Genomic DNA, 23631 nt, shown 5'->3' on the forward strand with positions numbered 1-23631 from the left:
TCAAATTGTGAAGAAATATTTGAAAACCTAGAGAGACTCCAAGCTGCAGTCTTGAAACACCGATGGATTATTTTAAAGTAAATCCAAGACATCATCTCATTTCATCTGTAAATAATTAAATATTTATCCCTAAGAGATATGGGATCATTTTAAAAAAAAATACAGCCATAAAACCATGTAACACTTAAATAGCACTAAATATCCAGTCACTAATCAAACTTCCCAATTGTCCGATCAATGTTTTTAATTTGATTTGTTTGAGTCAGTACACAAATGCAATTCTCACACATTGTATTTGGTTCATATGTCCGTCAAGTCTTTAAAAACTTACAATAGTTCCCCACCTTTACTGCACCCCTGCCATTTACATGTTGAAAAAAAGCTAGGTTACTTGTCCTTCAGAGGCTCCCCATTCTGGATTTTGCTGATTATTCCCAGTGGTTTGTTGAACATGTCTCAGTTCTACCATCTGTAAAATGGGGATAAAACTGGCCCCATTTACTTAACAGCATTATTGTTAGGGTCAGATAAGATCCTGTATGTAGATCAGGTTGATCTTTTAAACAAAGAAATTGTTTTTTATAATGCTGTAAATAAAACTTCACACACTAACTCTCGCATGCACATTTATTAAGGTGAAGCCAAGTAGAATATGTGAGCTCCTTCTCTTGAGAACAACTTTCTTTATTGGTGTGTAACAATGCCCAAGGGCTGGAGGAACTACATAATCAAGATCAAACACCAGCTTTCTACAGACAAATAGTACACCCCAAATGCCATTTTAAGCCATAAGAAATCTGAGCATTTCATAGTCTTGCTTTTTATTGTTGTTGACATATATGTTTAATTTTAATGCTCATTGCATAGCCACATTTTAAAAAAAGCTCTTATTCTAATTTAGCAGAAAGCAGAGCCATCAGTGTGAAGCACAAAAGAGATATGCCATATCAAAATACAGCTGCTTTCCATCCACAATTATATACGTAAGAGACATGCTGCCATTCACAGGGGCTCTCACAGCACGTGCACATAAGCAATACCAAGGCCTGAAAAGCGGCGTGAGCTTCCAGTCAGCATCTTCTCCTTACTCTGGGTCCTTATCCTCATCCGAAAAATGGGGGACAGACATACGTAAGAGACATGCTGCCATTCACAGGGGCTCTCACAGCACGTGCACATAAGCAATACCAAGGCCTGAAAAGCGGCGTGAGATTCCAGTCAGCATCTTCTCCTTACTCTGGGTCCTTATCCTCATCCGAAAAATGGGGGACAGACTTCTTTGCGACAACATTGTCTAGTCTCTGTCCTTGTAGATATGGATTGACACTCTAAAAAAAAATATGGTTTGCTATCATATGTGAACATCAGATACAGACATCTCAGAAAAGAAGTGAACAAGAATTGTTTCTGGCCTATTGAGTTAACAACAGTAACAGTGGTACCTACCACCTACCAGAATGATTACTTCAGTGCACTAATTAATACCTCAGTGGCCTATGAAACATCGTCTGAGTAATAGATGTCTCTAATTGTGTCTTTCACACATCTATAAGAGTTCTTTAACAGATGCAATGTGGTCTTTCTTAAAATTTTTACTTTTGGTGCAAAGCTTTGGGATGAACCAGCTAATAAGTTCTTGACACTAATTTAGATACCAAGCCCCATATGAAAGAGCATTAGTATTCTATGGCCCTGTTTAGGTGGGAGAGGGAATCTGAAATGCATTAAATTATTGTACAAGAAGAATGCTCTAAAGAAGATGATAGAGTGGGGCCAGGTGAGAATTAGCATCTAAAGACTGGTCTTTCTTCTAAAGAGAATTCATCAGGGGCTCTAGCAATCATTTCCATCTTCCCTCAGTCAAATTCAAAAGCTGAAGAAAGGAAGGAAGTTATCTGGAAGACTACTTTGTTTTTCACTTGGGACTCCACCCTTTCCATACTCAATCTCTTTAATCTGTTGGCATTCTGAATGAGTCCAGGTTTTTCTATTCATTTTCTAATACATATCTATTTTTTGAGGTTTGGATTTGAACTAGTAATTGGAGTTTTACACCACAAGCAGAAAAAATTTCACAAGTTTTGGAAGATATTTGTTTATTGAAGTTGACTTCCAATAATGGAACAAAAATACAAGAAAGAAGTTGTAGTTACAAGGGATTAGCAATCCTGTTGCATGCTAAATTCCCATGAATGAATGGAGGCAGTTTGCAGGTGGGTCTCTCTTGCCCATGGGACATTGCCTGCCATGTCTCTTTTGAAAGGTGAGCAGACATTCTCCAAAACAGAAAAAAATGGAAACTGAGTTTATTTAATATTTGTATATGTTCTTGCATACACTGACTGATAAAAGCATGAATCCTTAAAGGTCCAACTCATTCTGCAAAAATGCATCACGAGGTGAAAATTACAAAGTAAACAGTATCATCATGTCCTCATATACTTGAAAAGTGATGACACAAAAAGACAGCACCATACTGGGAAGTCATCTTAAAAATGTTTAAAATAACAAAAATTCTTTAAAAAAAATTTTTTTTTGGCTGGCCAGTACAAAGGTAGAACAAAAATTACTTTTCCGTTTGGAATTATTAATTAAAGTGGTTTGACTTACCCCAAGGGATAAATATTAGAATCTTTGGGTACATGGAGCAAGTGTGGACTGAAAAAGTATATTTGATATCATAAGTATTTTGTTTTTTAGTAATAATATTTATTCTGAAAATTCTAATATGTTAAAAGAGAATATGAGATGTTCATGTTTATCAAATATGGGATTGCTTAAGAGTTAAAAAGTTTGCAAAGTCATTTACAGATGAATTGACCTTTTATTTGTAAAGCAACTAGGAATTCAATCGAATATGAGCAAGTCTAGAAAGTCACATGAAACCACTTGGGTTTTGGTAGTAACTCTGGTGAGAATCGCTCTTGGTAAGGGATTGGTAATTTCTCCAATGGGACAAAGTCCTTCTTCCCAGGCCCAGAAAATGCCAAAGGTTGGAAGGGAAGGGAAGACTGAACTTTTTTGATAAATTTTTAAATATTAGTATTGAATCCAACACTTAGGAGTAATAATAATAATGAGAGTTGGTTTTAATTATGCTCCAAAGAACTCAAGGCACTTACATATTTATCTTCTCACTTGTGAGAGACTGGATGATACCCAGAGAATTTTATTCCCATTTTACAATTAGAAGAACCATTGGGGTTGGATCCTTGCTTTTGATTCCTTAAGCTTCAATGGAGGAAAAATTGGTTTTTCAAAAAGCAAGCCCATAATTTCTTTATATTGATTCATGCACTTGAGGGGGTGGTTAGTTTTTAATCAAGGCAGGAACTCCATCTGAGGCCTGACTATGGGGAGGCAACTGCTGTTTCCTGCATCAGTCAAGAGAGGCCCATGGTCTATGGCCTGAGAATAGGTCTTTGTAGATGCCCAAGAATAGGAAAAACTTGATACCTCCAGGTCAAAGTGACCCTTATTTTTGTAAATTCTAAGCCTTTCCTGTTTGGAAGAAGTGGAGGCTAAAGTACAATTCTTTATAACATGTGTCTTAGCCAGAATTAGGAGTTTTGGTAATGATTGGTCTCGTGGAAAAATGACCTAAATTGTGATGCACAGTCACTCACTGAGTCAGGGTAGAAGGAATGGTGGGCCAGAAAGTAGAGACAATTAAAGCTTCATGCTAAGTTAATCATTTTTGGTCAGTCATTGGTCATATTTGGTAATGTCCTTGTTGTGCCGCGGGGAAATATTCAAGCCGTCTTACTGGTAAATTATGTGTATTCTGAGCTCCTAGAATAGAATTTCTTGATGTTCTCTCAAGACCACATTATACCCTTTGGACCCTTCCTGTCACCATCTGCTGTTGGAAGCTGTAATCACCAAGAAAAACCCCTAATAACCCCGTTAACTCTCCCAAAGATCTGTTTCCAACAGTAAAGAATCCCAACTTCTCACATAGAAAATTGTCCGTGGGTTTTCTGGGTTTTGTCAGACAGCACAGGGGCTTGGAACCCTCTGTTGTGAGGGCCTGAGAATTAATGCCGAGGCCAGAAAATCCACACTTCTTAAAGCATGCTGTGACTGGATTTGGCAAAACTATTTCCAAATAGCCACAAATACCATTGCCCAGATTCCCAAATTTTGCCAGGATCCAAGCACTTGCTATTCTGAATAAACAGTCGCCTTGGGTATATGTTTTAGCTTGTATATTTTAACTAAAATGGTAAATATCTCACAGCACTTGACTACGTAATAGAAGGCTATGAGATTGTAGCCATTTTAGTTTTAATATATCCATTTGATCAGAAAAAGAGGCAGGTGGCCAGGCCCTTCTGTCTAGTAAGACAGCAGTGGATTATCAGAGTGGACAGTGATCACTTACTGAGTCTTGATGCCATAAAATGCATTGGAAACCCAAAACAAATTCATCATTCAGCTTCACATCCTCGAGGCAACACCACATGTGTAGTAGCTAAATGTGGAGCACCCAGATCAGGGTCCCACCCTGGATGGCTGTGGGATTAATAACTAAGTCTGCAGTAAACTCAACAGTCAGCAAACAAATATTATAGATCTAGTAGATTTTACATCAATCTGGAGAGGCCCAAAAAAAGATATGTGGGAGGAATGAGGTTTCTTCATCTCATATTTTGTTCCCACATTCCTTCAAAATTATTGCCTGGAGCATGCAGTTCAGCCCTTCCTTAGTCCTGTCTTGTGTTTTTAGATCATTGGTGCAGATGTGTGAGCAGTTTTCCCCTCTGGCCTACAGACTTTATGAGGAAAGACATATCCTCATGGACTCCCCGCATTTCCTAGCCAGATGGAAGGGACACAGTACACATCCCCTGAATGGAATGGAGGTGATGGGGCCACCACAAAACTGGGTGTTCCACTAAAAATCCTGTGCTGAGGCTTGGGGAAGCCATCACAGAAACCAAGGGTGGACTTTCCAGGCATGGCCCTTGTCACACAGGACCACTGCTCTGCCCTCTCAGGACTGCACGGGATTCTGCTGCTTTCTAATAACTGAGGGTTCTAGCTTGTCAACTGCCCCGCCCAGAAAGCTCCAAGCATCCCAACAACAACCCGGCCAGCCACGTGTTACCCTCCGCCTTCGTCTTTGTCCTTCCTTCATCTTCTTATAAAGGAGTTTCTTGTTCTAGAGTGGGGAGAAAAGAAAACACAAGTTCAGAAGTATGGATCAAATTTGGTGAATGCCTATTTTAAAAGTAGTGCTTGGTGTGTCCCCTGGATATTTGCATACACATATTTTGGAAACAAGAGAAGATGAGAGGAATGTGCTGTCAGAAAGATAGACCGCAAGAGAAAAGCTGGTGGTTGTGTAGCTTTCAATAAAGTCCTCTGCAATGCCCTGAGGCACACCAGTGTCATCAACAATCACATAAACAGGAAAATACAACATTCCAAAACACAAGGGGCACTGGAAACCCACCCCTCACTTTGAACAGCCTTTGTTTAAAGCAGCTAATTTTATCTCATTTTATTTTTGTATCTAATTCCCTCTTTATGAACTGTACACATAAACTTCTCTAAAGTAGTGTCTGACTATTAACAACAATCCTCTGTGTAAATAAACAAGACATTCTGACTTCTGCAACCATTCTTTCTGTGCCCCCAGTCAAGACAATTGGAAAACCATTTGGTCTATAACATTTTAATAGAGTGAACCTTTTAAAAACTGCCAAAAAACTTCTTGGCAGAAAGGAAAGTTATGTTGGGGGAAAAAAAGGGCTCTGTTACCACAGTTTGTATAAGTACTTCCACATATTGCTGGATTTCAAACACATAGTGGACTTCAATGATTTCTAGAATATCAGACACATGCTCAACAGATTTCCCTTCTACTGATATTATAAAAGACAGAACACTTAACCTGAAGGCAGAATGGGAGAAGGGGTTTTGGGGGGCTTTACTTGTTGTATTAGTGCACTTCTGTTTCTTATAACATAAATCCTGAAACTGGGTGATTTATAACAAAAACGAAATTTATTGCTTACAGTTTTGGAGACTGGGAAGTCCAAAGTCCAGGGAACACATCTGGCAAAGGCCTTGGTTGTGGTGACAATGACCCAGCGGTCTCACATGGCAGAAATGGCAGAGCAGAGAGAGAGACTCTCAAGTGCTCTCCTTTTAAAGCCCTTGGAACCATGCCCCTGACTACCATTTTTAATCTACTAGGCATGGTCCTCACAATCTAATCACCTCTTCAAGGCCCCACCTTTCAATTACCATAATAGGAATTCCCACCCTCTCAACAGTCACAGTGCAGATCAAGCTTCTAATACATAAAGCTTGGTGGACACAATTCAATCCATATCACTTGTGTTGTTTTATTTATGTGATTTCTTTTTAATCAGAAGGGAAATAATGTGTAAAAGAGGTGATTCATCTTGGCCTAAATAAAATACTCTGACATTGATTAGAAAAAAAAAAGGAGATGATAAAGTTCTGGTCAGGAAGAAATTTATACAACACATATCATCTTAGCTGTCTGGTTATAAAGAGTTTATTTGTTTATTTTTTTATTACGGTAGATTTGGAAGTGGAAATGACAAATGCCAAGAATGAACTTCATCATCTTCATGTTCATTAAAATCCACTCCACCTACAATTTATAATGTGTTTCTCTTGCCCAACCTCAACTATGCAGGGAGGCTGTGCCAGGAGTAAAGGAGCTTCCACTGTCAAAAATGCCGGAACTGGCTGCAGCCTCTATCTCCTGCTCACTTGGGGAATGGATCAATTTAATATCAGAAGGGAGAAAAGACAGACTTGCAGATCGCTCCCTTGAGGAATGAGGATATTGCTGTGAGACTCATTCCCTTCGGTCTGTGGCTGTCTTTCTGCGAATGTAATGACTCCTGATGTGCAGAGAATGTTCTGGAAGTTTATGCCAGAGCTGGAGAGGGAGGCCGAGGAAAGCAGGGAGGACAGTGGCTTCTTCACGTGCACCTTGTGGTCAGCGGCCTGAATTGCAGGGAGTGCAGAGGGGCCTCAGAGCTGGTACCATGGGGTGGGACTGCCAACCAGCCCTGGCAGAGTTCTGCTGTGCCACCAGAAGGGTAAAGGCAGCATCATTTTAATCTTCTTTACAAGATCTTGTGGCAGATTATACCCATAAGGGCCTTCATTCAAAACAAACAAACAAACAAACAATACGAAAGGTCTGGGAGATCTCAAAGATGGTCTCTTTGTTACCTAAGAGCTAGAGTTATGATTGGCGGGATAATGCTTCCCCACCCCTGTATGAATGTGGCTGGGACATTCTCAATTAGTCTTGCTATTGTACGGACTTAAAGGCAGGAATTGGCAGGTATAGTGTGGGTGAGAGAAGTATAAAAACTGAATGAGAAGAAATCAGCCACCTGTCCTGACACTGATGCCTTATTGATTCCTTGCGGGAGTGGTGAGCCTGTTTTCCATATGAATAGCAGGTTTGAGTTCATTAAAAGGACTTTCCAGTGTGTCATCAAGATTTTGGACAACTGCCCAGATCCTGGTTTCAAATTCTGTTTCTAAATGGAACCAGGGGGTCTTCATAAAGAAATGTCTGATTCAGGGCTAAGGCAGGGAAAGTACAAGGATGAATGAAGTTGGAGTATATTAGGTTAGAAAGTAAGGAAGCTCAAAAGAACGACGGGATCATGTCAAAAGGAAAGAAAAGCCAGCTTGAAGAGACTCCCACTGGCGGAATCTAGGGATCCATTTTCAAACTGATATATTTATAAATAAATAAATAGGGAGGAAGGAGAAACTTGCTTAGAGTAGAAGGCCAACTGGTGGGGCCGGCCCGGTGGCGCACTGCTACAGTGCGCCGCTTGGGAAGCGCGGCGGCGCTCCCACCGAGGGTTCGGATCCCACATACAGACCGGCCGCTTACTGGCTGAGCGAGGTGCGGGCACCACACCGAGGGTTGCGATCCTGTTGCCGGTCCCGGTCCGGTACGGGCGCGACACTGAGGGTTGCAATCCCTTCCCGGTCACAAAAAAAGACAAAAAGGAAAAAAAAAAGAAGGCCAACTGGTAATGCATTTTGCAACTACCACAGTTATAATTGACTCTAGTAAGTGTCATCGGGCGCGACACTGAGGGTTGCAATCCCTTCCCGGTCACAAAAAAAGACAAAAAGGAAAAAAAAAAGAAGGCCAACTGGTAATGCATTTTGCAACTACCACAGTTATAATTGACTCTAGTAAGTGTCATCGGGCGCGACACTGAGGGTTGCAATCCCTTCCCGGTCACAAAAAAAGACAAAAAGGAAAAAAAAAAAAGAAGGCCAACTGGTAATGCATTTTGCAACTACCACAGTTATAATTGACTCTAGTAAGTGTCATCAACCGATGTTAAATTTGTTGGTTACAAATTTAGCAGGGAACAGAATATTTATACAGTCTCAGAACATCTTCCCCAGATTAACTATTAATTTCAAAGGGACAATGGTAATGTTACACTGGAGAAACCTGGTGGACGCCACTTTAACAAAGTGAACCAAGTTAACACTACCAGTCATGGGACGAACAGGTGTCATGTGCTTCCTGATGTCAGTACTAAGAAGGACATATCAAAAAAGACGTAGCTCTTGTCTAATCACATGAAAATCTGAGACAAACCCGAACTGAAGAGCGTTCCACTGTTCAAACATATTTAAGTCATGAAGGACAAAGTCAGGGAGGGTCCTAGTCCCTCAATTCTCCCATGGCTCATCAGGTCTTGGCTGTGACCAGCTGCTAATGAAAAGGTGTAAAAAGCACTTGGAAAATTGAAACATTTGCTAAGTGAATAACATTCATTAACAAATGGGTAAAGGAGGGGGTGACTGATATCTACAGTAGCCAGCCATTGGTTATAGCCCCTCAGTGCTGTAGTCACCCACATTTTCTGAATGGCAACCAGTCCTAGATAGGACTTGACAGGACTGATGCACAGGACACATTATGAGTGACGAGCCACGAAAAGATAGAAAATTTATTCAATTTCTGAAGAACTCTGGAGTCAGATAATAGAGTTCAAATACCAGCTCTGCCAGTCATAAGCTCTGTGTTGTTGAGCCGGCTACTCATCTCTCTAAGCTTGTATTTTCTCACCTGTAAAATGAGAGTGATAAGGACAAGCAGATGGAATGAGATAATTGAGGCAAAGTATTTAGCATAGTATCTGGCACATACTATGTGCTCAATAAATTACTATTTACTACTGTATTATATAATACAATTACTATTATCATTCATCTTTGTATTCCCATTACCTAACACAGGACCCAGGAGGCATGTGATATGCATTTAATAAATGTTTCTTGATGCATTAACAAAGAGAGAAAAATGCAGGAAACAAGACAGACGCTGACATTTATAATACATGAATCACTGCTAAAGACGCAGCTCAGCTCCAGCTAATGTCAAAAACAGGGAAGCATTATTAGCAAACAAGGAAGCAAGGTCTTGTGTGCAGTTCTGTTGTGAAAGATGATTACTTTGTTAACTAAAAGCATGGCTGAGCTGAAGACAAGCCTGAGACTATCATTCTGCATAAACATTGAGGAGAGTTTGTGGGTCCCGGCTTAGAAAAGCAAGACATACTCAATTCACACTCCATGTGAAGATCAAGCAAATAATGTTTTACTACTAGGTGGTAATGAGAAAATAAACAAGGAAACTTGAGTTTAAACAAACACACAATTACAGATGATAAAAGCTGTGTAAACATTGTTCCTGGCCATTGATCTGTAATAGTACTTTCCTTTTACACAGAGTCCTAAGTTCTAGTCTTGAGCTCTAATGTTGAAACACTAGTCAGTGTTTAGAGAAGGAAGCAAAGAGAATGAAGGGCAGTGGGTGGCCTTTTACTGGAGTGCTGGGAGTGAGTGGAACTTGGTGAGAGAAATCTGTGAAGGTTTTCAATAGGAGATGAGGAAAGTTGGAAAGAGAAGTTTTCATCTCTCCCACTCCGTCACACCACCAGCTGGGCTCCCTGCCCTCATTCAGACCTTTTCTCGGCCTCACTCTTTCCTGCTTTCTCTCCTTTCTAGCCTCCCAGGTAAGCTGGATACCTTCCCACCTGAGACTTCAGAGGAAAAGCTCACACTGTCCATTTCATATGAACCTGACATATCACTTCCTTCTTCCTCATGCTAAATTTAGGCTGTATACCAACTCCCCTTAGTTTTTCCCCCTTTGAAATGTCTTGGATCTTCACCCTTCTTTACTATATTCATAGTTGTCATAACTGGAATTGCTTTTCATATTTTCTGCATTTATTCTCTTCTCGCTCTATTCCATCCTTTAATATGCCACCAGGATAACTTCTTTTACAGAAGGCTTTCATGATTTCAGTCTCTTATTGGAGAATCTAGATGTTTTTCTATTTAATTCAACATATTTAACTCTATTTTAGGCTTGAAAATGGCTCCACAGACCAATTCTTCCTAACAGGAGTGCTTATGAAAAAGAAAAGAAATAGAGTAATGCAAACTGGAAGAAGAAAATGTTCTTGATTTGTTGTTTTAAGAAGAGAAATGTCTCTGTGTTGAAGGTAGAGGGAATTGCATTGTTCAATGCAAAGCAAGATGCTGGAAAAAATCAAGTGGTCATGAATGAGAAGGGACATCCTTCCCTAAAACAGTACAGAAGGAAGTGAGGGAATTTAATTTTGAGATTTCAATAGACCCACTGAAGTAAGAAGCAAGGTCAACTGAGCTGAGACGGGATCAAGAACTTTAGAAGGGCTTAGGCAGTTTGGAATTTTTACTCATTCACTCATCAGTTCACTCATTTCACCTATTTATTGACCATTTACTTTTATATGAGAATTAACAGTCCTAAGTAATTCCCCTCTTTTGTCACGTGGTTTCCGCATTTGATTACCTAGGCCAAACCACAGGAACCTGGATCTATCAACATTCAATTTTGATCTTGTTTGGCTCATTGTTCCAGCCTGTTGGATGTTCCTGAATCCCAACTCTGTCATCCAGTGCTGTCTCGTCCAACTTTGTGTCATCCTCTGACAATCCGATAAGTACATGTTCTGTATTTTTCTTACAAACACCGATAAAATGTGGAGTGGAATAGTGCTAAGACATGAAGGATACCATGTGACATCTCCCTCCCAGTTGACATGGACTCTTTAACAAGCTTCCTGTTGGTGCTATTCTATTGCCTAGGCTGTCTCTCTCCATCTCTTCCAACAGAAGATCATAAAAGATCTTGTTAAATATTTTGCTGAAGTCCAAAAGCACCATGACCACTTCATTTCTCTCATCAAGCTGGCAAGGAAATGAACAATGCTGGCAAATGGAAGAATATGAGGGTACTTCAGAAAGTTCATGTAAAAATAGAATTGAAAGGTAAAGCAAATCTTTCCATGAGCTTTTTGGTTCCCTCGTACAATTAGGTTGACAAGACTTGTTTTTAGCACACCGATGCCAAACGGTCGTGATTAAATGCTTATAAACAACTGAGCTATACCTACTTGCCTGGGACTGACAGCAAGCTCACTGCTACAAATTTTGGAAATTCTTTTATTTCTGTAATGTGGAATTACATATGTCTGTTTCTAAGCACTGGCATCTTTTTTCCTTGATTCGGCAGGGATCATCTCCCTTAGTTTAGAGATCAAATTTGCAAGTATTCTCAGTATCCTTTTTTAAAAAAACCATACACTTTTGATGAAATCCTATAAGAGTTGCATGAAACACTGGGGAGACTTTAGGATGTGTTTCAACACAGGCTGTGGAGTAGACCAGAGTAGAAGCCTCTGGAGACTGTAGCTGATGAGATCACTTTAGCTTGCTCTCTCTCTGGATGGATATAGTAGATTGCTGTCTACACACATTAGCGTGGTTTAGAATGATAATCACTCCTCAACCACAGATTTCTGAAAAATCAGTTTCTAAACAATTTTTCTTCTTTTGCCCCACCCATATTGCTTATCTCTGCCATTAATATTTTCAGAGTAACAAAATGCAAAATCTACTAGCAATTGAGATTGGACTTACCCACTTGCTTAAGCCTGGATAGTCATGTTCCGGATCAAAAAGGTGCTGGTGCAACTGGAATTCTCGACTGAACTCTGCTGTGTCTGGGGTGTTTTCTAGACATCCATCATCTACTGCAAACAGCCAAAGGTTTTTGAGGAATGGTCAAGGCATTCATTGTTATAATAAGAGTTAATTTATCAAAAACAACTAAACATCCAAAGGCAGAATCTATCTACATCTGCCACTCTAAGTCACTTTCCCTTTGGGAGCCAGTCTCCCTGTTGGATGGGACTGCTCATCCAAACTCCCACTAATGTGACAGAGACCCGTTAGCTGTTGACCAAACCCACTTCTCTTTTCCCCTCAGCACACAGCTAATTTCCCAGCCTTGCTTTGCAATCAGGTGGAGTTGTATGCCTAAGTTTGGGCTAATAGAATGTGGGCAGAAGTGATGAATTCCACTCCCAGGCCTGGCCCCTAAAAAATTCCCATGTGATGCTCTCCTTGCCCCTCGGCCATCCACACCTGCTAGTCCGCTTGCTGCATGTTGCCCACTTGGACAACTCTGAGTGTCAAGTGTGAAGTTGGCAGTATGGGTTGCAGAACCATTCACCCCCACCACAACCTCATTCATCTCTGGCGGGACTTCGCATGAGTGAGAAATATACTTCTGTCGTGCTAATCCACCACAATTTTTAATCTGTTATAGCAGCAAGTCTTTCCTTAAATAATACACTTCCATTCCACATGACACTCTCTTAAGTGAGCTTTTTAGAAACCACTTCAGCTTCTTGGAGAAAGTACATTAACAACAATCACCAGGTAATACCTGATATTGTGTGTTATACCAGTAATGGCTTAAGCTCTGGTGTCAGATAGATCAGAGGTCAAGGATCAAATCCCAGATAGGTTTAGTTCCCTGGGAAAGTTAACTTAGCCTCTCTTAATCCATTTATTCACCTGTGAGACATGAAAAATCAAATACTTATAGGGTTGCCATGAGGAACAGAGACCAACATACAGAGAGAACCTGGCACATAATAATTGCCTTCTAACCATCTCCCTTTAAATGACAATTCGTACTATGACTGCTCTTTGAAATAAAGCATGTCTTCCATTCAAACCAAGGTTATCCTACTTGGCTGCTGCTTTTACCTAAGCCTATTATTACTAGGCACAATGCTCTAAAAACGAGTCACTTTTTTCCTATCTCTAATGCACTTTAGACAACAGCTATAAAAAGGGGGGGCAAGGAGAGATTGTAGATTTTGTGCAGTGTTGGGGGAGGGAAGGGGGTCCCATTTCAAAGGGATATAAGGCATCAAAGTCAATGCTGAAAGGGGGTCTATTTACAATAAGCCAGGTTGCCCAGCTCTTGAGACTGCTCCCAGGCCTTCCAGCAGCATTAACCATTCAGTCTCTAAGCTCTGAACAGCATGAAGTTAGCATGGAAGCCATTAGCTTTCTGAACAAATCCCTAATGTGGCTCCCCACTTTTCACTGAGCTATTTATCTAACTTCTATGTCTATAGCAATTATCATATAGGAAAGGAATCCCAAATCCAGAGAGTTCAGGCAGTCTGCATATGAGAGAAGCTCTGTTCCCCATGGAAAACTGAGGCCTCACCCTCAGTTTAAAGAGGAATATTCTCTTTTAGAGAGTCTCTTTCAGAGAGAGCCTACACTGTGTTTAAGAAAAGCTGAGAGACCAATACTGTCACAATTTTCAGAGCAAGGCAATATATCATGGTGGTTGAATTCATAGTCCTGAATCAGGTAGATCTGAGCTTAAGTCTGGCTCAGCTACTTTTACCTGGATAACCTTGAGCAAGTTACTCTCTAAACTTTGGTTTCCTTAATGTAAAGTAGAGATAGTAAATACCAACTATAATTATTATTAACAATATTAATATTATTATTTCAGGGAAAAAGACTATTCTGGTGCTAGAAGTTAGCACAAGCCGAAAGAGAGAGGTGCCTTATTTACTAGTAGCAAAGCTAATTATAATCAGGATGACATTTAATGAGTCTTTACTCTATGCTAGGTACTATGCTAAATGCTTTACATGGATAATTTCATTTAATTCCCATGATGACCTCCATTGTACAAACGAGGAAAGTGAGGTGCAAAGTGGCTAATTAATTGTTCAAAGTCACGTAGGTTGACCTTGAGTTTGAACTCAGGTAGTCTGAAGCTAGAGCCACTACTCTTAACCACTCAGGTAAGCAGCTCAAAGACCCAACGTTAAGTGTAGCCTACTCACCATTCTCTTTGGCATTAGTGGGTAGGAAAGTATAAAGGATACATGAGTAGCGTGGAAAGTTTCAACCTTCTTCCTTAACCAACTTCTTACCTTCCTGAGCCCCCTTCTCTTTCATGGCACCTTCTGGCCCCCCAATAAACAGGAGTTTAGGATAGATGCTAACTGGGTGTTGATGTGTGACATAGTTAAAATGTCTATTGTCAAGAGAAGTAAGGAAAACAAACAGGCATGGATAATCTACAAATTAAATAACCAATTCCAAAGACACTAAAATGAGCAGCAGTTGTATCATAAAAGAGGTAAAAAAAAAAAAAATCATTCTCCCTTTTAATGAAAAGAGTAGCAACTACAGAAAAGAGCATCAATTCCCTGAAAAGGAGAGAGACAGAAAAAAGATAAAGCCTTATCTTCTTGGCAAAGGGAGTTCTATGTGGGTGTATCTGAACACCAGAACTTACACAAAGGTTCTACAATAAATGCTCCTTTCCCATCTACTTACAAATACATATGGACTTATCAGAAGAGAAATACAGTTTCTGGGAATATTTTGTAGCTAGAGTTAGAATATCTATTTCCCCCAAAGCCTCTACTTTCCATTGGAACCCAAGGTTGTGTTCATTACCTGTTTTTCCAACGGGACAGGGATTTGGAGGGTCTGGGTAGCCTTGATCCTCACTAAAGTCCTTAGGAATGTTGTCACCAGTCAATTCTGCTACAATGTTGGGGATGTTGCCAAAAGGACCCAAATGCTGCAGACCTTCATGCGCTCCACCTGCCAGGGAATCAGAAGTGGTTCATTGCAGTGCAATTCAATTCATTTCAACTAATATTTATTCGGGCATATCATACAGGCAAAGCACTGTGCTCTATGCTGTGGAGAGAGAAAAATAAATGAAACAGTTCTTGCCCTCTAGGGGTTTAGAAATTTAATTGCAGAAACAGGCATATACTGTATACATATATCACAAATTTAGAAAAATGTAATCTGAATGTCTTTGATTACCAGCTCAGTCAAATATTTTCCAATGTGTTTATTTACTTGTTTTGATTTCCTCTTCGTGAGTTATCTGTTTATGCTTTTGGAATTTTATTGCTTCTCTTATTGATTTGTAGGAACGTCTTTTATAATAAAGATATCAGGCCTTTGGCTGTGACATTTTTTGCAAATATTTTCCTATGTTCTCTGACTTGGAATTCTGGTTATTATAATATTATACTAACATAAGTTTTTAATATTTATAAAGTCAGATTTGTCATTTTTATTCTCCTTTGTGCTTTCTTCTCAGCCTTCTAAGCTTACAAAGTTGTCACCCCTTCAGAAGTATTACCAACATTTGGATATTTTTATTTTTCTATTTTTTACATGAACTCTTCAATCAATATGTTAGTTATTTTAAAGTATATGAAATAGTTAACCAATTATCCCACCAACATGTGTTAAATAATTCTGTCCTTTCCCACTTATTTCATGCCTGCAACAAATATTTGAGTGCCTCAAACATATCAAAACCTGCTCTGAGCACCAAGACATAGCAGCGATTAAGAACAACTTATATTGCATAACCTGCTTTACTATACATACAAATGCACATCAATTTCTGGACTCTTCCTTTTCTTGTAGCCTTAACATCCTGTAAGTTTCAAAAAGTTTCTTTTTCCAGCACCATAGCAGACTATTTCTTAGCAGGACTTCATATTTAAAAACTCTGTTGGGCATAGTAGCCCCACACTCAGAGCTCCCTTAACGTACAACCAACTCTGTACACAGACCTATACAGGAGAGGCCAACTCAAAATCAAAAGGTGCCTTGGTGTGCACGAGATTGAGCCAAATTGGGAAATAATAACTCCATGCTTCCACTGCCACAAGGAGATGGTCTTGCCAACAGGCCAGATTATTTAAGTCCAGCTGGATGAGGCTACCTTCTTCCTGGATGGACACTGGCACTTGCTTTAATTTTTTTGGCTGTCCCAGCTCTCCTTTGGATTGACACTTTTTTTTTCCCTCTGAGAATGTTAATATATACAGTAGGATCATGGCTAGATCTCAATGTCCTGAGCATTAAATTGTCTCTTTGAAATGATTCTGCATCACTCTGTCTTCATTTATTATGTTTGATAAAAGTTTAACCTTAAAAGACCAATCTTACCTTCTTTAATTCCTCTAGCCCCCAAACTCAGACACCACCAAGTGGCTGGGTTGTTTATTTTTGTTTGTTTACATTTTGGCTTTGTTTGTTTACATTTAATATGAAAATGGGTAGCCTGTAAGATTTCTGCATTTAAAAAAATTGCATTTCCTTTCTGTACTACCATATCATTATTTTTGTAAATTTTCCATGTGAATATTTGAAATAAGGTATTTTATATAATCCATAAACGCCTACATGTAGCCAGTCAGTCAACATTGTTAATTATATTCTTTTATGTCCTTAGTCATATTTTATCTCTTTAATCTATCATAATCTGATGGCTATATGTTAAAATATGCTACTATCAATAAGTATCTGTCAGCTCTTTTGTTTCTTACTGTTTTCACTTTATCATTTTGATGTTATGCTAGCTGGCATGTCCAAGGGCATAAATTCAGTTTAATTGTGTTAGTAATTGGCTGTTAAATAAAAACTAATTGACAAGTCCTACTTTGATTCACCTTTCTTCTATTAGCTTGTCATTCTCATTCCATTGATTTGTGTTTGATTGGTAAATTTTTGATCAACCTTTTACTTTTAAGTTTTCTGTATTTTTCTGATGATTCGTCTAGTTCACACTGTGGTAGCTGCTTTCAGAGATATTCTGGGGATACATATTTATTATTCCATTAGCCGAAAAGCTGCAAAGACTAAAGAAACATATCAGGACACTTGGTATTGATACAGTATGTTTGAAGCTTTGTATAATCTTGGCACTATAGCCACCACTGTGCTTGGTATAAGGCATGCTCTCTGGTGTGTCAATACATGTCTCAACTTTTGAAAGCACCCTAGCATTAAGTGCCAGGAATTATCCAACTTGGCTCAAGGGGGAATGCATGTCTTAATGCTCCATTAGTAATTAATGAAGGAAGCAAACACAGTTTCCCTTATGGAAGGCCTGCCAAGGCTCTGTTTACCTCTGTGCACCAGTGCCATTAAAATGAATGCAGCACTTGTTAGGAAGCAACAGATGTTTAGCAGTAGGCAGATACATTAGAACACAGGCTCTTTTTAAAGCTACATTTAATGACATCAACTCCAGAAACAGTCACTGAGGTAGGATATGTGGCAGATATGTAGAAGTAAAAAATGCTGTCCTTTGCACTCCAGGAGCTGGAATTTTATAGACAATTAAACACGTATAGAAAATAACTTGAAAATTACACAGTTGCATATACAACCAAATGCTAGTTATCTGGATCATTATAATGTTTAGATTATGTCAATCTGTCATACCTGAAGCCAAGTCAACCAAAGTGTTACGATGCTGTGGATGCTATTTGGTCTATTCATCCCAGTCTCCTTAACTATCTTACATCAACGATACTAATAACCAAACACATTTTAAAATTATTAATCATTCAATCAATTTTAAAAATATTTATTGAGCACATACTATATATCAAGACCTGGACTAGGTACCAGAGGGTCAATGATAAATCAGATAAATGTGGAGCCTGCTCTCATAAAGTGCAGTCTATAGGGATACAAAAGGGAATGCTTATAATGCAGCCAGTCGTAATGCTCTATAATGTAACTGGGATATAGCAAGATGTCACAGTTGTGAAGAGATGTATATTAGCCCAGATCTAGGTCATGGAAGACTTACAGTAGGAAGCAATATACCACATATCAATGATTATGTTAGGTGCTACAGAAGGTATAAATGTAAAAAACAAGGTTCCTGTTCTCTAGTGGGTTCTTCATTCTAGTTGGTTACTCAAGACTAACACAATAAGGCAGTAGTATGTAATAAGTCACATTCCCCAGTAAAATTCATTGTGGTATAGATGACAGATAGTAGTAGAGACAACAGACCACTGTGCAAAGGTAGGATGGAGGGAAATTAAGAAGGCCTGCTCTAAGACTGCTGCTGAAACTCAGGAGTTAAGTGGCAAGGCTTGGGATTAGGGTGTCTTCAAGGTGAGTAGAAATAAGATTCCTAGCAGCGCACAGGACAGAGATGAGCCAAAAGTCCATGAGGTTTCCAAAGTCTAGAGACCTGCTGATTGAAAAAATAATGCCATTGATAAAGAGAGGATCTTTCACTTAATAGCTTTGAAATTATTTCAGGCAATTAATTAATTCTATCCTGTGATGATGATTTATTTTGTTTCCACCAAAGCCACAGCACTCTACAAATGTCTCTAGAATAAATGGAAAATATTTGATTCTTGCCAAATGAGTTTTAAGCCATTTTGTTTATATAAACCTTGCTTTATATAATAAAATTGGTACCATGCAGCTGTTTATTTTCAAGATCCAGCTATCAAATCATTGGTAGATTTTCTTTGTATTATCATGGCAATAAGGTTCCACTCAATTGTAATGCTCACAGGCAGAGAGTGTAAACAAGGGAAAGGAGACCTTAGCTGGTCTGATCTTGGTCAGAGCCCTTAAACCTTCTCAGCCTGTGCTGCAATCTCCATAAAAATCTGCCAAGTTTTTGACTACAACCTGGCTCTTTTCTGCATTCTCATCCCCGCTCTGTGCCTTGATTCTCCCTTCTCTGTGTATCCTTCTTAGGTTGGCAATTTCAGCTGGGTAGCTGGCCCTACTGGTTTCAGCCTCTCCCTGGCCTTGGCCATCTGATCAACCCCAGCTCCACCCTTAGCCACCTGTGCACTTGTCCGGTCTCAGCAGAGTTTCCAGCAACACTCCCAAGGACCACCAGCTAGGGTACGGCACTTTCAGTGCTCACTTATCCAGAACAGGGCACTAACTTTCCTGGTTAATTAAAAACTCATTTGGGTTTCCAATCCATTTTCCTGTCTTAGTGGTTTTGAAGATCAGTTGTCAGTATCTAGCAAATGGAAAAATGAAAACTGAATTCTTACTGACCCAGAAAATTTTACCTGGCTCTGAACAGTCATGGGCTTTTTGTTGTACTGGTTAGATCTTCTAGTGGTTTAGCTTTAGAGTAAAACTCTGGTATCACACTTTATCTTGATGTCATCTGAGTCTCCTAAATGTTGTGCATAAAAAACAAAATCAGAGTTACCTGAAATTTCCAATCGTAGTAACTCACTTATCTCTTTATTAGAGAAATATAGTCTTCTCTTTATTAGAGAAGTAGAGTATACAGCAACATAACTATATTAAATGATCCCAGCTGCTATGGTTTTTATGTTCTTTGTCTCCTCTCTCCTTATAAGCTATTAATCCTAGTCATCCCAAATCCTTTTTGTAATGAAGTACAGTACCTAAATCAATAATTGAGAGTGGGCCTAGGCCCTTCAAGTCTCTTCTAATTTGCTTTAACACACATACACACGTGTGCGTGTGCACAGAGATCTTGTCAAAGTGCAGATTCTGATTCCATAGGTCTAGGGTGGGGCCTGAGATTCTGCGTTCCTAACAGGCACCCAGGCGATGCTGATCCGTGAGCCCCACTTTCAGCAGCAAGGAGCTAGAAGATGAGAGAGCCAGGTTTATTAGAACTTTATATAAAACAAGAGTAAATTAGCTTTGAGAGAGCCCTGAGGGTGTCGATCCTGCTTTATGGAATTTGCAACATCTGGTGTGGCCGCTAAGAACCTTCTTAGAAGTCACTTGAAGTTCCAGATAAGGGAACTGTAGCTGCAGTTGAAGTCCTTTTACTTAAGATTTTACTCTAATTAAAGAGAATGAAAGGATCCTGCCACCCTGTTTCTCACTCAAACAAATTCTGTGGGAATTGGAAGTAAGTACCTTCCTTGAAGGTAAATTCTCAGGGTGCAGGTGACGTCCTCTGCAGAGCCTGATGGCATCAATTGAACTGCAAGAGCCCCGCCTGGCTGGGGCTGGTGGGAGCGAGTTGTCCTCACTTCCCACTCCTGTTTTTGGTAACGTTATGGTTTCAATAGTTTCATGCTTTTCTATCCTTATTAAAAACTTTCTAGTGAGGTCAGCAGGACAAGAATCACCAGTCCTAAGAATAAGCGAGAAAGTGAGTCCTGGGAGACCGTTACTTGCCTAAAGCCACTCAGCACGTCGGTGGCAGTTCGGGTTCCCGCACTGTTTCACTCCACAGTGGCACCCGGGAGCCATCCCCACCCTTTCCAGTGGGTGGCGTCCTCCGAAATCCGCTCTAGCTCCAAGGTACGGCTGGTAGAACGGCCGGTCACCACGCCAGGGCTTTCCCGGTGACGGCTGCGCTCCGGGCCGGGCAGCCGTGACCCTCGCTGCCGCGGTTCCTTCGTGCCCGGCGCCCGCCCGCCTCATGCCGGGAGGCCTAGAGCACGTGACGGCCCGGGAGCTCCGTGAGGAGAGGCTGGCAGGGAATGGGCACACCCCGCTGAATACCAGCCATTCGGCTGAAGGGAAGGCTTCCAGCAGTTTTCACTTATGTTACCACAAACAGCAGACGCTAAAAATACACTGCGGTCTGGTCCCTCATTCCTCAGCGAGCCTCCACGCTCGGTCACAAAGCGCGGGCCGGAGACTGGAGCGGCAGACAGGCTGCTCCAGCAGAGGCCTGCCCTCCTCCGCTCTCTCACAGGCTCCGGGAGAGCGAGTGAGGTGCAAGGCAGGGGGCCCCCGAAGGAGGGAGGGGAAAGGGGGGGACCGAGGCTCCCCAGGCCGGAGCTGAGAGGAGGCAGAGTGAAGGGGGCAGAGGAGGCGTCTGGCATCTCCTCCCAGAGGCCACAGGGCAGGTGTGGCAGGCCACAAGGCAGGACAGGTCCGAGTGAGCACTGGGGTGGACGTTGGGGACGAAAAGGATTTCCCCCCAGGAAATCCCGAGGGCCCCCTGAGGAAAAGGCCTAACTTGCCCTGAAAGTTTTGTTTTTTTCCCACAACTTGAGGTAAACACACGCAGTTCTGCAAAAAGTGCAATCACTTTTCCACTATCGGACAACTACCCAGTCGGTTTCTGTACAATCTGTGCCTCGGGTGTCTCCTTCATTCAGGCAGTCTCATCACACTAAGTGACTGTCCCCACTGGAATGAAGAACACAGAGGGAAGACAAAGGGCTGGAGAAAGACAAACAGACAAGCCCTTGTTAATGATGGAAAAAGTCTGAAAGAAATGGCCAATGTAAGGACGGGGTTTAAAATTTTAGATGTCTAATACCCATGTTTTTGCTTCCTGCAACCCAAGCAAATCAAAAGAGCTAAAAGGAACAAATGAAAAGAACCAAGCAATTTCTGTACATGTCCACCCTCAAAATTAACTGTGTATTAAGACCTTCTTTGCCTTGATTCCTGGTGAGAAATGAAAGTCCTAAAATTCCAACATATTTATGAAAAGCAACTACTTTCATTTACTGAGGACCTGCAGAAAGAGCTCCTTTTATGCAAAGAACATTCTACAAGTTTCCTGTTGCTAGGGCTCTGGATTCAAGTCCACATTCTGCTGCACACTGTGATTCTAATAACCTCCCAATCTCACTGGACTTCAATTTCCTCCTTTAAAAAAAATTTTTTTTTTATTGTGTATATTGGAGGCTTACAACATATTATGGGATACATATAGATAGTAAAATGGTTACTATAGTGAAGCAGACTAACAGATCTATTATCACAGTTACATTTTTTTGTGTGATAAGAGCAGCTAAAATCCACTTATTTAGCAAAACCCCCAATGCAATGCAATTTTATTAACTTTAGTCCTCATGTGGTACATTAGATCCCTAGACATGTTCATCCTACATATCTGCTATTTTGTGTCCTTTGACCTATAACTCCCCATTCCCCCCTGCCCATGGTAACCACTGTTTTATTCTCTTTCTGTGTCTGGCTTATTCTGAGGATAATATGCTTGGGGGACGGTCAAATCAGATATTGTATGTAAAATGCTTAGCTCAGTGTCTGGTATGTAGTAAGCACTCAATAAATGTTAGCTGTTTTTATTATCCAATCAACATCTCCCGATAACACAACAGAGCCCAGTCGAATGATCCTGCATATTTTTCATTCAGGTGATCACACTCCTGTATTTCGGGTATGGAGCAAACGGGCTCAAAACAATGGAGCTTTTTGCTAACATCAGTGCCTCCTTATCAATTTAAAACTAAATAACTAAATTAATACTTGTACGCCTCCTACTCAATTTTTTTAGGGCAGGCCTCCCCAATCCCCACCCAGGCGGCAGAATCCCTTTTCTCAAGGAGCTCGCCATCCAGTTTCAGGGGACAAAACACATCCACATAAACACATATGTGATGCAAGTGCCAGTTTGGTGGAAGAGAACAGGAGCATTATATGGGAGAGGAACTATGCTTCCTGGAGTGAGAGGATGGGCACAAATCGTTTACACTTGGCAAGGGGTATTACCGTCTCAACGCTCCTCCTCCCTAGTAACAGAATTTAGTTTAAGCTGTTTAAAGCAGTGAGGGTTTATGTTGCAATATCCAGATTGTCCAAACTCATGACAAGTGACCCCAAAGCACACAGCACTTGGTAATTGAGAAAAACAAAGGAATGATTTTATCTACGCTGAATTGGCTTATTCATTGGTTTGCCTCAGGGCAAGCGGCTGGCCCAGGCAATTTGCTAAAGTTATTCTTGGGCTCTGAGTTCGAGCCTGATCCCTCACAGGGACTACCCCACATAGCCCACAAGGGCAGGCATCATCTTGTCCAGGAGGAGAGACCTGAATCGGGTTGAGCCTGTTGGCAGATAAGCAAAATAACACCCATTGTTCAGATATTTTGTCTTGAAAGGCATTTGTTTTCATTCCTTTCCTTTCTTCTTCTGCCTTTCCCACTCCTACGAGGATCTAAAGAACTCAGGCTCCCTCGGGACCAAAGGCAACATTATCATCTTCTCAAGGGAAGCACGCAAGCATTGAGTGTACTGCATTTGTAGCCTTCACATCTACATGTGGTCCCAATTTAGGATCACAAGCACAGTTGTTTATTTTAGAAAAGCTTTTTAGTTCACTTTTAAGGTATTTTGCTTAGGCATTGCTTGCTTTTCAAAAGGAGAAAATGTGTATTTTTTTCCAAAGCGGTGTTTGTTTTGGCTGTTTACTCATTTGCAAAAGTTCAAATTTTATTCTGTGAATTTAATTTTCCTGCAGCCACCCAAGCCCCACCCCTCCCCAACACATACACACAAAACCCCAAAATGAAATAAAATAACGTGAAAATGAGGCATTTTTAGAATAGCTGTGAATTTAGTAGGTTTTGAGAAAGCCATTTTCAACAGGTAATTTGCAATTTTATTTTCAGCTCCTTCATATAATTTTTCTTT

At 40.5% G+C, this 23631-nt stretch overlaps 1 protein-coding gene across 2 annotated transcripts in view; it reads right to left on the reverse strand.

The window, feature by feature from the left end:
* Nucleotides 1–613: 613 nt before the first annotated feature.
* Nucleotides 614–23631, reverse strand: part of SCG5 (secretogranin V (7B2 protein)) — a 52399-nt gene continuing 29381 nt past the window's right edge. Inside the window, exons 3-7 of one of the 2 annotated variants that reach the window (XM_008571343.1) lie at nt 14884–15033; nt 12016–12125; nt 5111–5164; nt 1226–1328; nt 614–1077 (exon numbers count right to left, since the gene is read on the reverse strand). In XM_008571343.1, coding sequence (XP_008569565.1) covers nt 1233–1328; nt 5111–5164; nt 12016–12125; nt 14884–15033 — 410 coding nt within the window. In that variant the 3' untranslated portion in view covers nt 614–1077; nt 1226–1232. Of the gene's footprint in view, nt 1078–1225; nt 1329–5110; nt 5165–12015; nt 12129–14883; nt 15034–23631 lie in introns of both variants that reach the window. The other variant, XM_008571341.1, reaches the window with a different exon arrangement.

Source organism: Galeopterus variegatus, unplaced genomic scaffold (genome assembly GCF_000696425.1).
Source record: "Galeopterus variegatus unplaced genomic scaffold, G_variegatus-3.0.2 Scaffold683, whole genome shotgun sequence".
Classification (NCBI taxonomy): domain Eukaryota; kingdom Metazoa; phylum Chordata; class Mammalia; order Dermoptera; family Cynocephalidae; genus Galeopterus; species Galeopterus variegatus.